This window comes from Apostichopus japonicus, chromosome 19 (genome assembly GCF_037975245.1).
Source record: "Apostichopus japonicus isolate 1M-3 chromosome 19, ASM3797524v1, whole genome shotgun sequence".
NCBI lineage: Eukaryota > Metazoa > Echinodermata > Holothuroidea > Aspidochirotida > Stichopodidae > Apostichopus > Apostichopus japonicus.
Window position 1 is genome coordinate 2,723,351 of NC_092579.1, and position 19,511 is coordinate 2,742,861.

General features: G+C 38.8%; 2 protein-coding genes across 3 annotated transcripts in view; one reads left to right on the forward strand and one right to left on the reverse strand.

Annotated features, from left to right (window-relative positions):
• Nucleotides 1-19,511, forward strand: part of LOC139960188 (mediator of RNA polymerase II transcription subunit 7-A-like) — a 129,553-nt gene that overhangs the window by 90,916 nt on the left and 19,126 nt on the right. The window lies entirely within an intron of this gene.
• Nucleotides 1-19,511, reverse strand: part of LOC139959973 (phospholipid-transporting ATPase ABCA3-like) — a 28,490-nt gene that overhangs the window by 6,639 nt on the left and 2,340 nt on the right. For both annotated transcript variants that reach the window (XM_071957931.1, XM_071957932.1), the window contains exons 3-15: nucleotides 17,127-17,402; nucleotides 13,548-13,792; nucleotides 11,988-12,228; nucleotides 11,411-11,587; nucleotides 9,873-10,054; nucleotides 9,190-9,339; nucleotides 8,355-8,630; nucleotides 7,538-7,693; nucleotides 5,881-6,091; nucleotides 5,017-5,266; nucleotides 3,857-4,035; nucleotides 1,745-2,998; nucleotides 628-842 (exon numbers count right to left, since the gene is read on the reverse strand). In XM_071957931.1, the coding sequence (XP_071814032.1) occupies nucleotides 628-842; nucleotides 1,745-2,998; nucleotides 3,857-4,035; nucleotides 5,017-5,266; nucleotides 5,881-6,091; nucleotides 7,538-7,693; nucleotides 8,355-8,630; nucleotides 9,190-9,339; nucleotides 9,873-10,054; nucleotides 11,411-11,587; nucleotides 11,988-12,228; nucleotides 13,548-13,792; nucleotides 17,127-17,402 (3,812 nt within the window). The remainder of the gene's footprint in view (nucleotides 1-627; nucleotides 843-1,744; nucleotides 2,999-3,856; nucleotides 4,036-5,016; nucleotides 5,267-5,880; nucleotides 6,092-7,537; nucleotides 7,694-8,354; nucleotides 8,631-9,189; nucleotides 9,340-9,872; nucleotides 10,055-11,410; nucleotides 11,588-11,987; nucleotides 12,229-13,547; nucleotides 13,793-17,126; nucleotides 17,403-19,511) is intronic.

Genomic DNA, 19,511 nt, shown 5'->3' on the forward strand with positions numbered 1-19,511 from the left:
ACACAAGCTTACCTCTGCCCCTGTGTCCTTTAACATCTCACTAAACACAAGCTTACCTCTGCCCCTGTGTCCTTTAACATCTCACTAAACACAAGCTTACCTCTGCCCCTGTGTCCTTTAACATCTCACTAAACACAAGCTTACCTCTGCCCCTGTGTCCTTTAACATCTCACTAAACACAAGCTTACTTCTGCCCCTGTGTCCATTAACATCTCACTAGACACAAGCTTACCTCTGCCCTGTGTCCTTTAACATCTCACTAAACACAAGCTTACCTCTGCCCCTGTGTCCTTTAACATCTCACTAAACACAAGCTTACCTCTGCCCCTGTGTCCTTTAACATCTCACTAAACACAAGCTTACCTCTGCCCCTGTGTCCTTTAACATCTCACTAAACACAAGCTTTCCTCTGCCCCTGTGTCCTTTAACATCTCACTAAACACATGCTTACTGCTGCCCCTGTGTCCTTTAACATCTCACTAAACACATGCTTACTGCTGCCCCTGTGTCCTTTAACATCTCACTAAACACAAGCTTACCGCTGCCCCTGTGTCCTTTAACATCTCACTAAACACAAGCTTACCTCTGCCCCTGTGCCCTTTAACATCTCACTAAACACAAGCTTACCGCTGCCCCTGTGTCCTTTAACATCTCACTAAACACAAGCTGCTTGGACTTCCTACAAACTTTCCTCCCGATATACGAGAACAGTCTCCTTCCAGCTCTGGAATCCACCACAAACACAAGCGCAAAGTAGAAGAGTCCTGTGAAAGCCATGTATGTGATGGGGCGACCGATACCTCCGTCTGACCAACGGAAGTAGTCCTGGCCATAATTAAAACCTAAGAAAGAAAGAAACAAGGCCTGTAATTTAAAAACACGAAACACCCAAATAAAATAGTCCGCAATGATGAGCGAGTCAAAGCGGGAAGGAACAAGAGAAATATAAACGGTAGAGAAAACCCAGTCATGTAACACGGTGGATTAATTAATCGGTGTTGTTCGAAAGATAATCGGTCAGGATGCAGGGATGACCTTTAAGAACAGTCGCTATTTTGTCACTCCGACTGCTTCCATTGTTGGTGATATAACAGCATGGATGTATACTGGAAAGTATTACCAAACAAAACGAACAAAGCAAAATAAACACCACATAACCCTTGAAAAGAAGTCAGCCTTTTACAGACCAGCAATTAATATCATGTCAATAATTTAACAAAGCATTCGATAATTATCATGTCCTCTCTGTAACATAAATATTGCACCTTAAAGCATCAACTTTGTTTTTACAATTTCAAATTTATTTCTCATATGTTTTGTTCAAGTTAAATACAAGATAGCAATACGGTTAGAACTCAACATTTGAAGGGCTCTAGAAAAAGAGAAAAGACTGTTTAATATCTTAGCTAGTGACCATGAACCTGAAAGTCATCAGCTAATGAAATTAAATTAGTATAACCCTATGCTAGATTAATCTGGCAGCTCATAAAATTTATTTAATTTGAAATCAATCCTCATTTTCTATGAAAGAAGAGAGATGTTAAATTAGTGCTACAGGTAATATAGTTAGAAGCTAAAACTACAGTACGTGTTATTACAAATTTATAATCCTGATTATCTCGCAGGCTTTCAATATAATGCGTGTGACATGATTTTCCAATTACCAATGCTAAACTATTTGATTGGTAGCAGGATTTAAATTAAAAAGAGAGAGGAATTTTGACAGAGTTTGACAAGCCCTTACCTTCTTGATCGCAGTACCTGTTGCTGACCGGTGGCAAGGAGAAACAGACCAACCTCGTCTGATACATGACGTACAGGTCATCTATCGCTACTGCCATAGCATACGGGGGAACCAACATGAATACGTTGTCCAGAATGTTGGCCACTTGCAACAGGTCAAAGTCCTCCACTTTGAGAATCTCCACGATGAAATACATGAGAAGGCTGAGAAACATGTTGAGTATGATGATTCTGGCGTAGCCTGTGGACGGTTCCTTGAACATGAATGACAGCAGGTAAGTCAGAGGTATCACCGCCCAACCGTGCATCAGGAAGATGACAAACGCCACCCCGGCTCTGCCCTCTGTCGAGTAGGCCTCCAGTCCGCTGATCAGGAACATGAGGATGATGAGGAGACAGGGGATGGAGTAGACGAAGAGGTCCCAGAGGAGACGGGAGATCCAGAAATTGGAGAGCTGTATCCCGCTGATGAACTGCAGATGTTTGGCTTTGGTGGCTATTTCTTGGATCAGAAATACAGCAAAACTGCTAGACAAGAAAGAGAGCCCAAAGATGAGGTCAAAGGCCATGAGACTGCCGTAGCCGAGTTCGGCGGTGCCTTCTAATAACTGTTGCTCCAGGGTAGCTGGCAGAGGATGGTTGATAGGGGTGATGGAATACTCCTCTCCGATAAAGTACTTCATGTAGGCATTGGAGATGGAGCTGAGGGCCAGCGGGGCACAATGGTACGGCTGGTTGTTGAAGTAACCGGTTGCCACGATCACGGGACCGATTTCGTTGAAGGTAGCTGATACCAGGTTCAACCGGTTGAAGTTTGGTATATCCGGTACAGCCGAGTCTAGCAAGTAGTCGATCATGCCTTCTCGCTCCGTGGAGTTGACAAACTCTACCGAGGTGGTGTTGCCAAACTGGGAGGCGTACAGGTGCCCAAGCCTGCGTGTCATACTTGTGCTGAGGTTACCCACTCCATTGGCATAGTGGACGATACTTTCACCATAGGGTTCAGTGGTCAGAGTTAGGGGATCAAGCTGCTCTTCCTCCGGGTATACCACCAGTAAGATGACTCCAACCATCGCAATCAGGACAGGCAGGCCCGTCTGTGCAAACACCAGGGCGTAGTTACGCATATTGTAGAGCGCATATTTCACGATCATGGCCCAAAATTGTTGCATGTAGAGTTGGAAGCCTGTGTTAAAGTTGGATTTCTTAGCAGCATGGACAAAGTTCTTTTGAGGTTGCAACTTGGCAGAAGTACCTGCAAAAATTAAAAATGGGGGCAAAAGAGACATTGTTAGCTGACATCACTCTGAAAAAACACATTAAAGTTTGAATAAACAGATTTTGATTTTCAGCAAAAGAGAAAACAATATTCATCTTTGCCCTTGGAAACTTGGCTCAACATTGGCATTTGTTTGCAACAAACTGCATAATCTATGCCATGGCTGTATCTGAAACATGCCTACATTTATGAGCAATGTGTTTCATATATACTCTTGTATGTTTGTAATGACTGCTTACATATGTAAAGAGCAGTTATCAGTAAAACGAGTGAATGACAAGACTTTTAATGAGGTTGAAATCGTTAGAAGAAATAACTTTACAGAAATGTGACTTAAGTGGAGTATCCCAATGTTTAAACCATAATACTATCTGTGATGCAGCCCAGCTCCATATTAGAAGCTAGTCTTCTGACATTGTGGTACGCATGGATACACAGACCATCATGAAAAAAAAAAACATAGGGGTTTTATCAGGAGGGAAGGACCACGATGCTATTGGTCCCATCAGTAGATGTGATAGCCTCATTATAAATGACTTAATGTATGGTGTGCAGCCAATATGGATAAATGGACACACTTCTTTAGCCAACCAACCATTTGATTTCTTTAGGAGAAAAAGGACCATGGTGACATTGGTCCCATCTGTCGGGGTGATGGGACACATCACAAATGACTTGTGGTATACAAAGTATATGGTGGCATGGCTTTTTATTTTAACATATATGTGTGTAGTACACATGGATCCATGGGAAAAGTAACCATGTTGGTGCCACGTTTTGTTTTATGACTTAGCATGTTGTGTATGGCACACATGGGTCCATCAGAAAACCTACCATTGTGGTTGTCTTTGGCTGGATGGACCGTGGTGCCATTGGCCCCATCAATTGCTGTAGTGGCTTCATAATCAACCGGATTCTGTTGGGGATTCAAGGCATTTGTTTCATCTCTCAAGCAGACCTGGTTCGTGAAACCGTTCAACTCCGACAGGTTTTCCTCAGATTGTTCTCCCACTCTACAAAAGATAAGTTAAATTCTGACTGTAACATTCATTGTGCAGCACTTCAAAGAGATGGTAGAGTATAAAAGTATGATTGTACCCATCCTCCTCCCCTCCCCTCCCTATATCATGAACTACTTCACCACATCAAAGAGATGGTAGGGTATAAAAGATAAAAGTATGACTGCACCCATCTCCCACCCCTCCCCTCCCCCTCCCTATATCATGAACTATTTCACCACATCAAATAGATGGTAGAGTATAAATGTTGACTGCACCCATCCTCCACCCCTCCCCTCCCTATATCATGAACTACTCCACCACATCAAAGAGATGGTAGAGTATAAAAGTATGATTGCACCCATCCTCCACCTCCTTCCCCTCCCTTCCCTCCCCTCCTCCTCCCTCCCCTCTCTATATCATGAACTACTCCACCACATCACTCCTCCTCTCCCTACATCCCTGTCCTTCCCATAAAACCATCAAACTCAAGCTAGCAAAAACAACTGAGTTTTTAGATATTTCTTCCACAGTAAAGACACTCATGACAACTTCATGTTATGAAAATGGTATTATTGGGTGCCTATTTAACTGACTCTATTATTAGATTAAGTCGCTCACACTTTTTGATAGATTTTGTCTCCTCAAAATACTAAATAAACAACATTTGTTCCCTGAGTAAATAATTTGTATTTCCTATAGTTCATTAGTGATCTTGCTATTGACTTCATCAATATTGTTTACAAACCTGTAAATTATCTGAGAGCTAAAGGGGTGGTATATTCTGTGATATTTCATTATTTTCCAACCCAAACTTTGGAGTAATTGAAGATGGATACACAAGAAAGCACACGCCATGATTCAGTCAATTTATTGCTATAACATTGGTGGAACAACAAACCAGTTTCACGTCATGTGTGAAAGTGAACTTTATAAATCAAGACACCATACCTTTAAAAAGTTGATCACAAATTTATGAAGTCTGACGGAACTTACTTTAGGAAAACTTCTTCCATAGTTGTCAACGATGCCCCGTAGCCAGATATTTTCAATTCTTGTTTTTCCTTTTCAATTTTTGTGAAGAGAGCCTCAAAGTGGGTGACGGATTCCTCTGGTAAGACAAAGGAGAGCTCAGCTCCCGCATTGCTCTCCATTAAGGCACCCGGGACAAAGCTCTGTATTACCTTGGTGATGGTTTGGGTGTCACATTCTGGTTCCTTAACCATGGCCATGTGGTATCCCACTCCTGACAAAAATAAAAATCAAAAATTATGGAATAAAAACCAAACAATGATAACAAAAGGTCCAAGAATGAACCACTTATAGGTCATGCCTGGGTCCTTCCACACGACTGATGGATTTAAATATCCCAGTCAATTTTCTGTTATTCATTTACTTATATATATATATATTTATAAATATATAGATATATATAGAGAGAGATAAATATAGATTTACACATTTATGGCTCTAGATCTTGTTAAATGTTTACGTGAAAATATTGAATCTCTGAAATCTATTTGCATATAACTGTCAATTGTCAGCTGTACTGCTTCTCTTGAATAGAACGACCAATTAGCCCCAGCTGGCTGGTGGAGGTGAGAATATATTTTTCAAGTTCAACATTTATCAAACTGTGTGCAACACTTCATATTTATCACATTTATAGAACATAGACTATTTCTAAACTTGGGTAGAAACAACCCTGCGGCATCAACAAATTGCAAATATATTTTGAGTATAGTACCGCAAAGGTATATTGATTAACTTGTCCAAGGCCCTGAAATATAAGATGAGAACTTTCTCAAAATATTGTAAATTAACTGCCATCACAGACATGAAATCTGAATTAAAACTGACCGTATTTCTTTTTCAGAAACAGAGATGATCCAAAGCATTGTAATACTCCGTGCGACATGACGGCAATCCTGTCTCCGAGTAAGTCAGCTTCGTCCATGAAGTGAGTGGTCAGGAGGATGGTCCTATCCTCCCGATGGCGCTGCAGGAGGTCCCATGTAAATCTACGGGCATCGGGATCCATCCCTGAGGTTGGCTCATCCAACATCACCACCTGAGGCAGGGCAGGGGGAAGGATAATAATGCATTTATCTGAGAGTGTGTGAACGTAACTCAAAATACTTAATTGGTAAAACTACTTACTAGGTAATACAATAGTACAAGCAAATCGTTGATGCATCGAAGGGGGGTTCTTCTTAAAGACAATTGATACTTTGCAAAATTGTTTTCTTTGAGAGATGGGGCAACTGTTGCTCATGGTCCCTTTTGTTTTTTGCATTGTCTGTCTTTTTCATAATCTTATGCGTTAGCCGAAATAATATTTACCCGTAATAGGGAGAAGGAAAGGCAGAAAGCTAGCAGAGAGGGAAGTGGGAGGATGCCAAGAGAAAGAGGGTAAGTTTCTCAGCTAAGTAGAGGAGTAGGATAAGGGGAGCTGAGGAATTCAAATGCACTACTAACACTCTCATATGTTTAACTTCTGCTTCCCTTCATCTCCAGCAACTCTTTCCTCACTGATGTCTTTTCATTCTGATCTCTAAGTTTTCTCTACCCATTATTCAATATACCAATTATCTTTTCTCTTATGTCTGTCTCTCTAACCCATTTTCTTGATTCCTCACACCATCGTAATTTTGAAAGAGATCCTGCTAGGATCTGAATGTCGCCCTCAAAATTTTATGCATAAATATAAATTTATGTCAAATTAGCAACGGGCACTTGTATCTTGTATCTCCTTCAGCCTAACTATCTCAAATTCAGCAAATACTAATTTCTGTTTCTCATTACATCACTTGACTGAGGGTAAAGGGTTGTTAGTATTGACACCAATCATTGGTGTGCTAAATTTGCTTACACTTTTCAAATTGAAAGGTAACATTGTGGTTGTTTTGATCCGCCACAATACTTCAACACAATGAAGAGTGCCCAACTAGTTGATTAAATGTCTGACAGTGAAATTGTAATGAGTATTAAATTTTGAAAAAAAGGTGAAATGCAGTGATGAGGAGGCCGATGGGTAATAAAATTTTTTATCTTTCAAATTTGATGACAGAATAAATTCTTTTTCAGTTTAAGAATTGCAAGGTCTCTAATCAGAGTGTCTAAGGTACTGAGGTAACAAAAATGAAAAGTTGTGAACCTTTGTTTTTCTTTGAAATGAATTTTGGAAAATAGTTGGATCCAGATAAATTGTTCAATACATCATTAATACAAATTACTTTATAGCAAGTGACATACTGTAGCAGCTCTTCCACACAAACTTTCACCTTAAAATGTGACAGATTGGGGGTAGGGGGGGTGGAGGGGGGAAGGGAATGCAAAAATTATGTTTCCATGTGTCCTTACAAAGATAAATCAGATCACTATTAGAATGTAACACATTTACTTAAATTACCACATTAAGAAGAAGTTATTTTGATTGTTTTCTTACTGAACTGTGGAAATTAGAACCACTGTGATGGTGGTGTTGGTGAAATGTAACATTTCCTGGGTAACTAACCTTTGAGTCTGCGATCAAAGCTATACCCACGGAGAGTTTGCGTTTCATCCCGCCTGACAGGGACTTGGCATACTGCTTACGTTTGTCAGTCAGACCTGTCGCCTCCACATAGTGGTCGACTTCCCCGGCAGCTTCACTTTTAGTGAGTCCCTTCATCTATTGATTGAAATGAAACATACACGAAAATTAAACAAAATTAATAATAAGGGATGAAAAGAATTGCAGAAAAATAGCAAAGAAAAATAACGGCACATTTATTTGGATACTATACAAATAAAATATTCTTTTCCAATGCCACAATAGTAGCTAACTAAAGCCCATTGCATAATGCCAGAAATCTTTAATAAATTTCCTAATTGCACTTCTTTGTTTATTTACGAGAAAAATATTCCAAACGTAGAGTAGAAATAACATTTAATTCGAACCTTAAGAACAAGACTAACATTATAATTGTCTCTGTGGGGGAATTTAAAAAAAAATTCATAACAAATATTTCAAAGACATGTCACTTAATTTGCAGAAAAGTTGAATTTCTGATAATCCCTGAACTGTATCAAATAAACCAGTGTCTAATGAGGATCAAATATCATTCATAAGCAAAGCTAGAAAAGTGTAAATTAAACACACAGCACATTCATCCTGCCATTAAGTCTAGGTACTTTGAAAAACTATTGAATCTTAACTTCATACGAACAGGAAGATAAAACAATAAACATTCATTCAAACAACGATATGAAGATCTGTCATATTTAGAGAAGTGAACACCCAAAGACAGAATCCTATAAAACAGATGTCAGAGAATCAAATTTCTTCTCACCCTGGCAAAGAAGTAAAGGTGTTCTTCGACTGTCAACTGACTAAAGAGAACATTATGTTGAGGACAGAGGCCGAGACTCTCCCGGACGCCTTTGATGTTGGTCACGATGTCGTGGCCGTTCACGGAGGCCGTACCGCTGGTCGGCGGAAACAGACCAGTGAGCATGGAGAGGGTGGTGGTCTTACCGGCACCGTTATGACCCAGCAGGACCGTAATCTGGCCCTTAAACATATTCATAGAGACGCCATTCACTGCAACTTTACCTTTGTCAAATACCTGGTTTACAAAAAAAATGTCAAGCAATATATGCAAACATGGAAAGAACAATAAGACCTTTGTAGAAATATAAACGACATAGAGCATTTTATATGGTGAAACGATAACATTTTCAAGTAGATTTCTGTAGCCAATAACATGAGCAAGATATATTTCAAATTTACTGCCGCTGGTTGTATGTGTATTTTGATGGTTCCTAGCAGCTACAAGAAAGTATCAATTAGCAGAAACTTCTTTCCTAGTTATTAAATGGCAATAGTGTGATGGCTGAGTATCTAAAAGCTTACTTATCTCATGAGTTACAAGATGTAAAGCAAATGTTATTTTAGTAATGAAATGCCTTAACTATCAAAACTGTAATTGGTGTGGAATTGTGAATATTATCGCAGAAGACAGAAATAGTTCTTTAAAATCCCCCCCCCCTCAAAAAAAAAAAAAAATTAGAAAAGAGCAAAGAAATTTATGACTAGAACAGGATTCTAACTTATGACCTCTGGGTTGTCCCTGGCAGTTTTTCATTATTCATTTACTCATAAACTAGAAACTTGACGATCGTTACCTTCCTTAATTGACGAATCTTGACTCCCGGCTTCAGGTCTTTAGGTTCAGCTTCAAAGAAGTCACCATCACCAATCGACTTTTCCGCTACCAACTCATGATCCTCAATAACATCGACCTTAATGAGTTTTGGTCCCAACCAGTAATCTCTCTGATTGGGGGAGAGGAAACAAAAAGTGTGGATTATTAAGGAAACAGAGAAAGTCAAATTATTTATAGCAATCATGACCCGGTAGCTAAAGACACTATCAGAAAACTACTCTGTAATGTTTTCCGCAAAAAGGCTACTTTTTTATGGCAGTTCAGAGCAGAAAACTAACTGGGAGAGATGCTGGTATGAAATGATCACAAAAAGAACATAATAAACAAAATATATGGTTAGGCTGAAAGCGAAACCATTTGGCCTAAAATAGTCAAACATTGCCTTCATCCAATGCTCTTTTCCTTGAGCAGTTCATTTTAATTAGTCAGTGTCCTGTAAATAATGTCTCCACTCATCTGTTTCTTTTTTACTTTCACAATCTCCAATTTTCTCATGTGGTTTGTAAAGATACAGGTCAGAAGATTAAGACCTTGCAATGTTCATCTTGCATACGTACGTAGAATGAACAGAAAAGTTTAACTGCCAACACAACTATGAACATTTACAATCTGAATGATGATATCGGTTGAAAAATGACTTACAGTGGCAAAGAAATACCAAGGTTTTGGCATGCCGTACTCTCCAGGAAACACCGCCTCCACGTACCAGGTCACTAATCCATAAAATACTGAACAGCCGCCCAAAAGAATAATGACAGTTAAGAAGGTCAGGTCATCGTCTACGGAAACCGGTTCATTAATATTCTCCCAAGTCACGCCGGTACCTGTAAAATAATCAAACAAATTTTATGACAAGATTGATTTTGATTCTTTTTTATTATTTCTTGGAAGATATGATCAGAACTTTTTTTGGGCAAACACCACTAAAACTTTGTAATAATAAAGATGATAAAAATATCAAAACATGCATCAAGAAGCCCAACCGCCCTCCTCCCCACCCCCAAAACACCTCCAAAATTGCTTGTTTATACATCTAAATAAATATTAGATTTAACTGATGATTGTATATTCCCAGTCTAATGTTATCTGCTAAAAAAATAACTCAAAACATTGATATCACAGGTAATCCTTATCAGGTATCTTTAAGAACTTTGCACTCATTAAAGCATGGTTTAAGATTATTGAAGTTCATTGAACTACAACATTTTAATTTGACTTTGGGTAATTAGAACAGTAATTTGGATCTTCTTGTGTTATCCAATAGGCCACGCTATAGCAAGGAAAGTTTTGTGTTTACGTAACAGTCTTAAGTCGACCTCGGCTCTAAAATTAGCCTGCATATCTTGTTAACACCATGTGCTGTGGCCGAGTAGATAAAGGGGGTGGCATTTGAAGCAATAAGGCTTAGCAATCGGGAGCTTTCGGGTTTTGATACCCGGCATGAAAAGATTCTAAATTTGAGTTAAAAATGTTGGAAGCCACCCGACGTGTAAGTTGTAATCTATAAGCCCCTTGCGGCTTTCTCCCACATTTGTGGTCGCTTAAGCGTAGTAAAAATAACTGCTGCTTATTATTAACACCATTAGGCTCTTTGTGTAAACACTGTTTGGAAATATATTCATGTCTACAGTGTAGTTAATCATACAGCGTTCACACAAAGACCCTCATACAAGCTGCCATGTGGCAGGCATTGCAGACTAATTGGTAAAAAGAGGTCATTTTACCACCAAGACAGACTCAAGAAACTTTTTCATGATAGCGTGCTATAGTTGGGGTCTATACAGCAGATCTTAAACACACCTAGTAAACACAATCAACCAGTCTTATCTCTCAACTCCTCTCACTGGAGTATAGCATTTACCTCATAGCAACTATATAGTGATAGTAATATTGTAAGGGTCAGAGGTTACCACTTCTTGGACAGTTTATCTTTGTTTCTGTGGTAACTTATATTCTGATAGTCGTGAGAGAACAAGTTGAATAGATTTGAGGGCATCATCATCTTATGTTTTGTCTAATTTCCATTAACCTTGGAACATTATATGCAATATATAGGCTTGCATTAAAGTAAGCCTCCTCTTTTTAAGATCCTTCCTCCACCCTCTTTCTCATTAAAACACTTTTCAACAACTGTGACTCTGTACAGATATGACAATGAAAACTTAATTGCTTGGACTGACCAGTTCCCTCAAATAGTGCGATGAGAAGACCTCCGTAGCCCATAGCAGTGTTGTGACAGAACAGACCGATGCTTATCTTTCCGGCTAAAGAGACGCTTTCATACCACAGAAGGCTGAAGTAGTACGGAGTGTAACTGACGAAAAATAGACCTCCAGCCGCAACAGTGGCTGAGTTGGCTGTGAATGAAATTACAGAGAGGATGCATCCATACAGCTTGGCTTTTTTTTTTTTTCAATCTTGCAGTAAGCTTGTGGTGGTTTCCATAAGTTCTTAAATGCATAAACCATACATTCATAGACACAACATGCATTTTGAGTCAAATAAGCCACTGATAACACCCATATAAATTTAAAAAAAAATTAAAAATCAAAGTTGAATTACAAATTATAACACCTTATAAAAGAGAGTATATTTGTCATAAATTTTAAAGTTTTGCTACTTTTATCATAATTCTCTCTTTTAAACAATTGCACATATTGTTAAAGTATCTACAAACAGTACATTTCAGCTTGTGTACTATCGTACAGACATGTTTACAAGTAAAATATAGTTGCTATGGATATAAAAGTAACATACCTTTAGAGAAGAAACTACTAATCATGAAGGAGTACATGATGGTTGCTATGGAATACATCATCAGAAATATAAACAGTATCAGCGGCTCCGTGTTGTTGACCACTGCCGCACCTACGCTCTTGAGCGGGACCAGGAAGAAGATGCTCATCAGAATCATGACTATGAAACAGTAGATAAGAGACTTGAGAAACCAGGCGGTCCAGTGGATCCAGTTACTTAACCCCATCATCTTCATGGACTCCTGTGAATGAACAGAAAATAAATGATGTTGACTATGGTACAGTGGATAAGAGACTTGAGGAACCAGGCGGTCAAATGGATCCAGTTACTTAACCCCATCATCTTCATGGACTCCTGTGAATGAACAGAGAATAAATGATGTTGACTATGGTACAGTAGATAAGAGACTTCAGGAATCAGGGGGTCCGATGGATCCAGTTACTTAACCCCATCATCTTCATGGACTCCTGTCAATGAACAGAGAATAAATGATGTTGACTATGGTACAGTAGATAAGAGACTTGAGGAACCGGGCGCTCCAGTGGGTCCAGTTACTTAACCCCATCATCTTCATGGAATCCTGAAAATAAACAGAGAATAAATGATGTTGACTATGGTACAGTAGAGAAGAGACTTGAGGAACCGGGCAGTCCAATGGATCCAGTTACTTAACCCCATCATCTTCATGGACTATTGTAAATGAACAGAGAATATATGATGTTGACTATGGTACAGTAGAGAAGAGACTTGAGGAACCAGGCAGTCCAGTGGATCCAGTTACTTAACCCCATCATCTTCATGGACTCCTGTGAATGAACAGAGAATATATGATGTTGACTATGGTACAGTAGAAAAGAGACTTGAGTAACCAGGCAGTCCAGTGGATCCAGTTACTTAACCCCATCATCTTCATGGACTCCTGTAAATGCACAGAGAATAAATGATGTTGACTGTGGTACAGTGGATAAGAGACTTGAGTAACCAGGCAGTCCAGTGGATCCAGTTACTTAACCCCATCATATTCATGGACTCCTGTAAATGCACAGAGAATAAATGATGTTGACTGTGGTACAGTGGATAAGAGACTTGAGGAACCAGGCAGTCCAGTGGATCAAGTTAAGCTTAACCCCATCATCTTCATGGACTCCTCTAAATGAACAGAGAATATATGATGTTGACTATGGTACAGTAGATAAGAGACTTGTAGAACTAAGTGGTCCCATGGGTCCAGTTATTTAACACCATCATCTTCATGGACTCCTATAAGCACAACATAATTCTGGATGCTGAAGAGGAAGAGATAGTTGATGTAAAGCAGGCTGTCCTTCACATGGTTGTCATCAGTTATGATTCCAGTCACTCACTCTCAAAAATAAAAAGAAAGATTTCTGACAATTTTAATGCATAGAAACAGTGAAGTGACTCAATTCACTGAATCAGCAAGAGTCAAGAAAGCTACTTTGGAGACTCTACTTTGACCTGATGAAGATGGAGTGACTCAGCTGGTCAATAAAACATCTGTTTAAAGTAATTTTGATCTATTCATTCTTTAACTTTTACCTTCAGCCGTTTTTCCTTCTCATGAGTGACAGATCTTGCAATGTTGAGAGCAATCAGAATAACACCAAACATGATGACATCTGGAAAATTGAACTGTAGAATGGAGACATATCTATCATCGTAGTACGGTGGGTAAGGGTAACGCCGCAGCAGGACGGACACGTTCCTCGTCTCCACCCCTTTAAATTGCAATAAGGCATTGTCGATGGCATGCTGGATGGTCAGGAAGCCCTCACGATAGTATCCTACGATAACAAAACAAGTAATTTAATGTTACATTAATTTATTCCTCATTATATTGAAATGATATCATGAGCTGACTTGCATAGCAACGAGGCTAAAACAATTATGCATTTTCAGCAATTTGGCATTTGGTACATATGGTTTTTATTCCAAGTTTAAGTCCTGATACACTATTGTAGCAAGTGTATATAGACAACATCATCATTTAATTAAAATTAAAGTTACAGTAATTACCATTTACAAAGGAGCTGCTCATGGATATCATAGTTCTATATTATACGTATGTTCACTCACACAGAGCAGGCAGAGTTTTGCTGCTCACCTCACTCACAAAAAGACAGAGTTTAACTGCTCACCATACTCACACAAAGAGCAGACAGTTTTACTACTCACCTTACTCACACAAAGAGCAGACAGGGTTTTGCTGTTCACCTGGCTCACACAAAGAACAGACAGTTTTACTACTCATTCACTCACACAAAGAGCAGACAGAGTTGTATTGCTCACCACACTCACACAAAGAGCAGACAGTTTTACTGCTCACCTCGCTCACACAAAGAGCAGACAGTTTTACTGCTCACCTCACTCACACAAAGAGCAGTTTTACAGCTCACCACACTCACACAAAGAACAGACAGTTTTACTGCCCACCTTAGTCACACAAAGAGCAGACAGGGTTTTGCTGCTCACCTCACTCACACAAAGAGCAGACAGAGTTGTATTGCTCACCTCACTGACACCAAGAGCAGACAGTTTTACAGCTCACCACTCACACAAAGAACAGACAGGGTTTTGCTGTTCACCTGGCTCACACAAAGAGCAGACAGTTTTACTACTCATTCACTCACACAAAGAGCAGACAGAGTTGTATTGCTCACCTCACTCACACAAAGAGCAGACAGTTTTACTGCTCACCTCGCTCACACAAAGAGAAGACAGTTTTACTGCTCACCTCACTCACACAAAGAGCAGACAGTTTTACAGCTCACCACACTCACACAAAGAACAGACAGTTTTACTGCCCACCTTAGTCACACAAAGAGCAGACAGGGTTTTGCTGCTCACCTCACTCACACAAAGAGCAGACAGAGTTGTATTGCTCACCTCACTGACACCAAGAGCAGACAGTTTTACAGCTCACCACTCACACAAAGAACAGACAGGGTTTTGCTGTTCACCTGGCTCACACAAAGAGCAGACAGTTTTACTACTCATTCACTCACACAAAGAGCAGACAGAGTTGTATTGCTCACCTCACTCACACAAAGAGCAGACAGTTTTACTGCTCACCTCGCTCACACAAAGAGAAGACAGTTTTACTGCTCACCTCACTCACACAAAGAGCAGACAGTTTTACAGCTCACCACACTCACACAAAGAACAGACAGTTTTACTGCCCACCTTAGTCACACAAAGAGCAGACAGGGTTTTGCTGCTCACCTCACTCACACAAAGAGCAGACAGAGTTGTATTGCTCACCTCACTGACACCAAGAGCAGACAGTTTTACAGCTCACCACACTCACAGAAAGAGCAGACAGGGTTTTGCTGCTCACCTCACTCACACAAAGAGCAGACAGTTGTACAGCTCACCACACTCACACAAAGAGCAGACAGGGTATTGCTGCTCACACAAAAAGGCAGACAGGGTTTTACTGCTCAAATTATTGTATAAACTTTATTCTTTCAAATGCCTCACTCACACAAAGAGCAGACAGAGTTTACTGCTCACCTCACTCACACAAAGAGCAGAAAGGGTTTTGCTGCTCAAATTACTATATAAACCTTATTCTTTCAAATGCCTCACTCACACAGAGAGCAGACAGAGTTTTACTGCTCACCTCACTCACACAAAGAGTAGAAAGGGTTTTGCTGCTCAAATTACTGTATTAACCTTATTCTTTCAAATGCCTCACTCACACAAAGAGCAGACTGAGTTTTACTGCTCACCTCACTCACACAAAGAGCAGAAAGGGTTTTGCTGCTCAAATTACTGTATAAACCTTATTCTTTCAAATGCCTCACTCACATAAAGAACAGACAGTTTTACTACTCATTCACTCACACAAAGAGCAGACAAAGTTTTACTGCTCACCTAACTCACACAAAGAGCAGACAGAGTTTTACTGCTCACTTCACTCACACAAAGAGCAGAGTTTTACTGCTCACCTCACTCACACAAAGAGCAGACAAGAGTTTTACTGCTCACCTCACTCACACAAAGAGCAGACAGAGTTTTACTGCTCACTTCACTCACACAAAGAGCAGACATAGTTTTACTGCTCACCTCACACACATAAAGAGCAGACAGAGTTTACAGCTCACCTTACTCACACAGAGAGCAGACATAGTTTTACTGCTCAAACTACTGCCTGAACCTTGTTCTCTTAATTGAAATCAAGTTAACCCGACAAACAGTGAGACCTTTCCAGTCAACACCTACAAACTATTGTGAGTCAGCAGTTTAGTAATTATCTTTCTGACAAAAGTAAACTTTGACTGCACACACTGTTATTTGTACTGGATAATTAATATTTATACAGTATTAACCGTGTTATTCTTCTTGGGTGTCAATTGCCATTATGTCATAGTATCATTTCAGGAGAATTACCACTGTTACAAAACTATGTAATATTATATGCCAAATTGGAGCAATGAGTAGTTGAGTATGCATGAAGCCACTATGAGTACTAACAAACAGAAATTAAACTGTGCGCCGCCTTCAAATTTGTAGCATCAACTATTTCTAATCCCCAAATCTATTCAATATTATCCTACAAGTGATTTTACAACAGTTATTGTTGCCAACATAGTCAGAGTAGTACTTGAGGCTGTCCAACTATGACTAACATTTCAGTTTATATAAAACATTGTAAACTTTGAATAACTATTTTCTTATATTAAACGATGAATACTATGAAAGTAGAGGTTGAAATCAAGCCCTCTCCCATTGGTTAAAAACTTGCAAAGAAAGATTTCATTACATAATAAACCTTGTGCAAGCATGATTGTTCTAAATGTGAATTTTACATCTTTTTAACATTGTTTATTTCTTTACCAGGCCAATTGTAAATATTGAAATCATATATTTTCTTTCCTTCTGTAATAGTTCTCTCAAAGGTGTTTTTTTTGTTTTGGTTTCCTTGAAACTATTAAGTCATCCATGTTACATGCAGTAAATTCTACATTCTTAAAATAAATTTTTAGCCTCTGAAGAAGATCCTGCTAAGTTCGAAACGTCAGGCCAACTTACTTTTACACATTCTCTTACACAGGCTCTCTAATGGATGAGCAGTTTACTAACGGTTTTATTTTGATTCTTAAAATAAAGTCTCACCCGGAAATCCCCCTCTCGTGCTGTTTTTCTCACGAGGGATTGGAAACTGGTAGAAGGGGAAAAGGTAAGTTGTGGGCCATTGAATCTGGGCCACAAGACCCTCCGGTGAGTTCCTTGGTGATGATTGTAGCCTAATACTGTATTTGATATCAATGGGAAGGTCTAAGTCAGTCTCATCAATATCATGGAAGGCCACCCCGGCCAAGTAATCAGATGAAGAAGTGTTCTGCTTCTTGAAGAATTTCACCATTTCATCTTCAGTTTCAAATCCAACAGCTGTTTGTAAAATAAAATAAAAATAATACATACAGAAATTATTGTGAGATGGTTTCATGATTCTAATCTTTATAAAGTCTTCTAAATTATCCCCCAAAAAATAGAAAAGCTGTCCTGAAATTATTTCATGATTCTGATCTTTCTTACATCGAAAGTGTTTTGTCAGAGTTTTGCAAATAAAGGAGTCCTCTATGTGGCGGAGCAACAGAATCACTGCAGATATCAAAATGGTATTTTGGATGATATAATGTAGCTTCCAAAACTTGCTATCAACTTTATTAGCACACTTTATAGTTCAAACGGTGAGAATTGTTGCCGCAGAGCTTAATGGGAGATGATTCTTTAATGCAGAGGAATGATGCAAAAAAAGAGGGAACAAATCCCCCCCCCCCCTTCACCCCTTCCTTCCTTCTTGCTTTTCAGGTGAGCTTTGTCAAAGCCTGCTACTTTATCGACTCCATTTCCCTAAACTAGAAACTAGTATGAGGTTGCATACATCTGTTGGTCTGATAGGAATCATCATAGGATGTTACTATGGGGAAATCTTCACCCTTGATATTGCCAGAATATTTTATTCCTCTAAACACAGATGTCAGACTCTATTTCTTTTTGTCACCGCAACAATCACAGCCTACAATATTAAATTGCGATGCTTTAATCACATGTTTGATTATTATTATAAGAATCACATCAAAATAAATAAATGAAAAAGTCAATTTTCCATTGTTCATATGCTTTTATACACACAGAAAAAAAGCTGAGTTTCTATTCAAGCTCTTTCCCGGCCACCTTTTGGGTTTTATCAAATTAAATTGGGGTGTTTAACCACACATGGTTACAAAGCTTGCAAAGTACTGTGGCTTCTGATTGGCAAACTCAGCAAAGAAATTGCTATATGAGGACGGATAAACAATAAGGGCTGAATATCACAGTCAGTAGCCTATCGTACAGAACTTAACAATCCTGAGATTAGTTGTTCGACACTCGATCAGTCCTACCGAAAACGTTATTTCCTCTTGTCAAGTTTACTTTGGTCTTTCTAGCCTATTTATGAGCACCAAATTGATGTTCTTTAAACTGAAATGAATCGTTTATAGCTCTTTTCTCATAGTCATCAAATTATGCTTTGTTTATTCACTTTTGCCTTGCTAGTGTACATAAGTAGTCTAAATACTAGTTATAAGGTTTTGCCTTGCTAATGTACATAAGTAGTCTAAATACTACAGTAGTTGTTTTGCCTTGCTAGTGTACATACTGTAAGTACTCTAAATACTAGTAATAAGGCTTTGCCTTGCTAGTGTACATAAGTAGTCTAAATAGGCTACTACTTATAAGCTATAGTTTTTTGCTCATGATCATCACTCTCTCTCCAAAGAACTCTTTGGTTTTAAATCCAGTACAAAGTTCAGCTTCCTCTTATCATCACTAATTGCTATCAACAGTGTTATAAGCCTAGTACATTAGGAGTGCCGCACAGGGCATTCAAACTATAGAAGGAAATGTTTAATGAACCTATTAATAGATAATCACATGTTTCAGATCAAGAAAATAACATTGTTACAAAACATTTGTGTGGTGGGCTGATGTTGTTCTTACTTAAGCAGCTTGCAATATTTGAACATTACCTACACTGTCTCATTGTTAATTGATTTTAAATGACTATAGACAACCTTTATGGTGATACTTTAAAACATTTGTTTTATGCCTAAATTTGCTAATTAATTTATTAATTAAATTCTAATATAACTCAACCAAAAACATGTTCTGTTAACTTCATATAATGAACGAACTAACCTTGGATGACATTCCAACACCATTTGTCTTTGACAAATTTGTAATGTGTATTGTAAACATTCCATTTCTAAATCATCATAAAAGTTTTTATGTTTTGCCCATTGCCTGTTTTTGTTTTGTCTGAGGAACCGATGACATCATGCTCTGTGTATTAGCTAGACTATATAGTCCAGTCACTTTAATTGATGAACATCATTGTTTTAAAGGTCATCATAAATGTTTTCATTTTTTCCCATTGAGTGTTTTTGTTTTATCTGAGGAACCGATGACATCATGCTATCTGTATTAGCTAGACTATATAGTCCAGTCACTTTA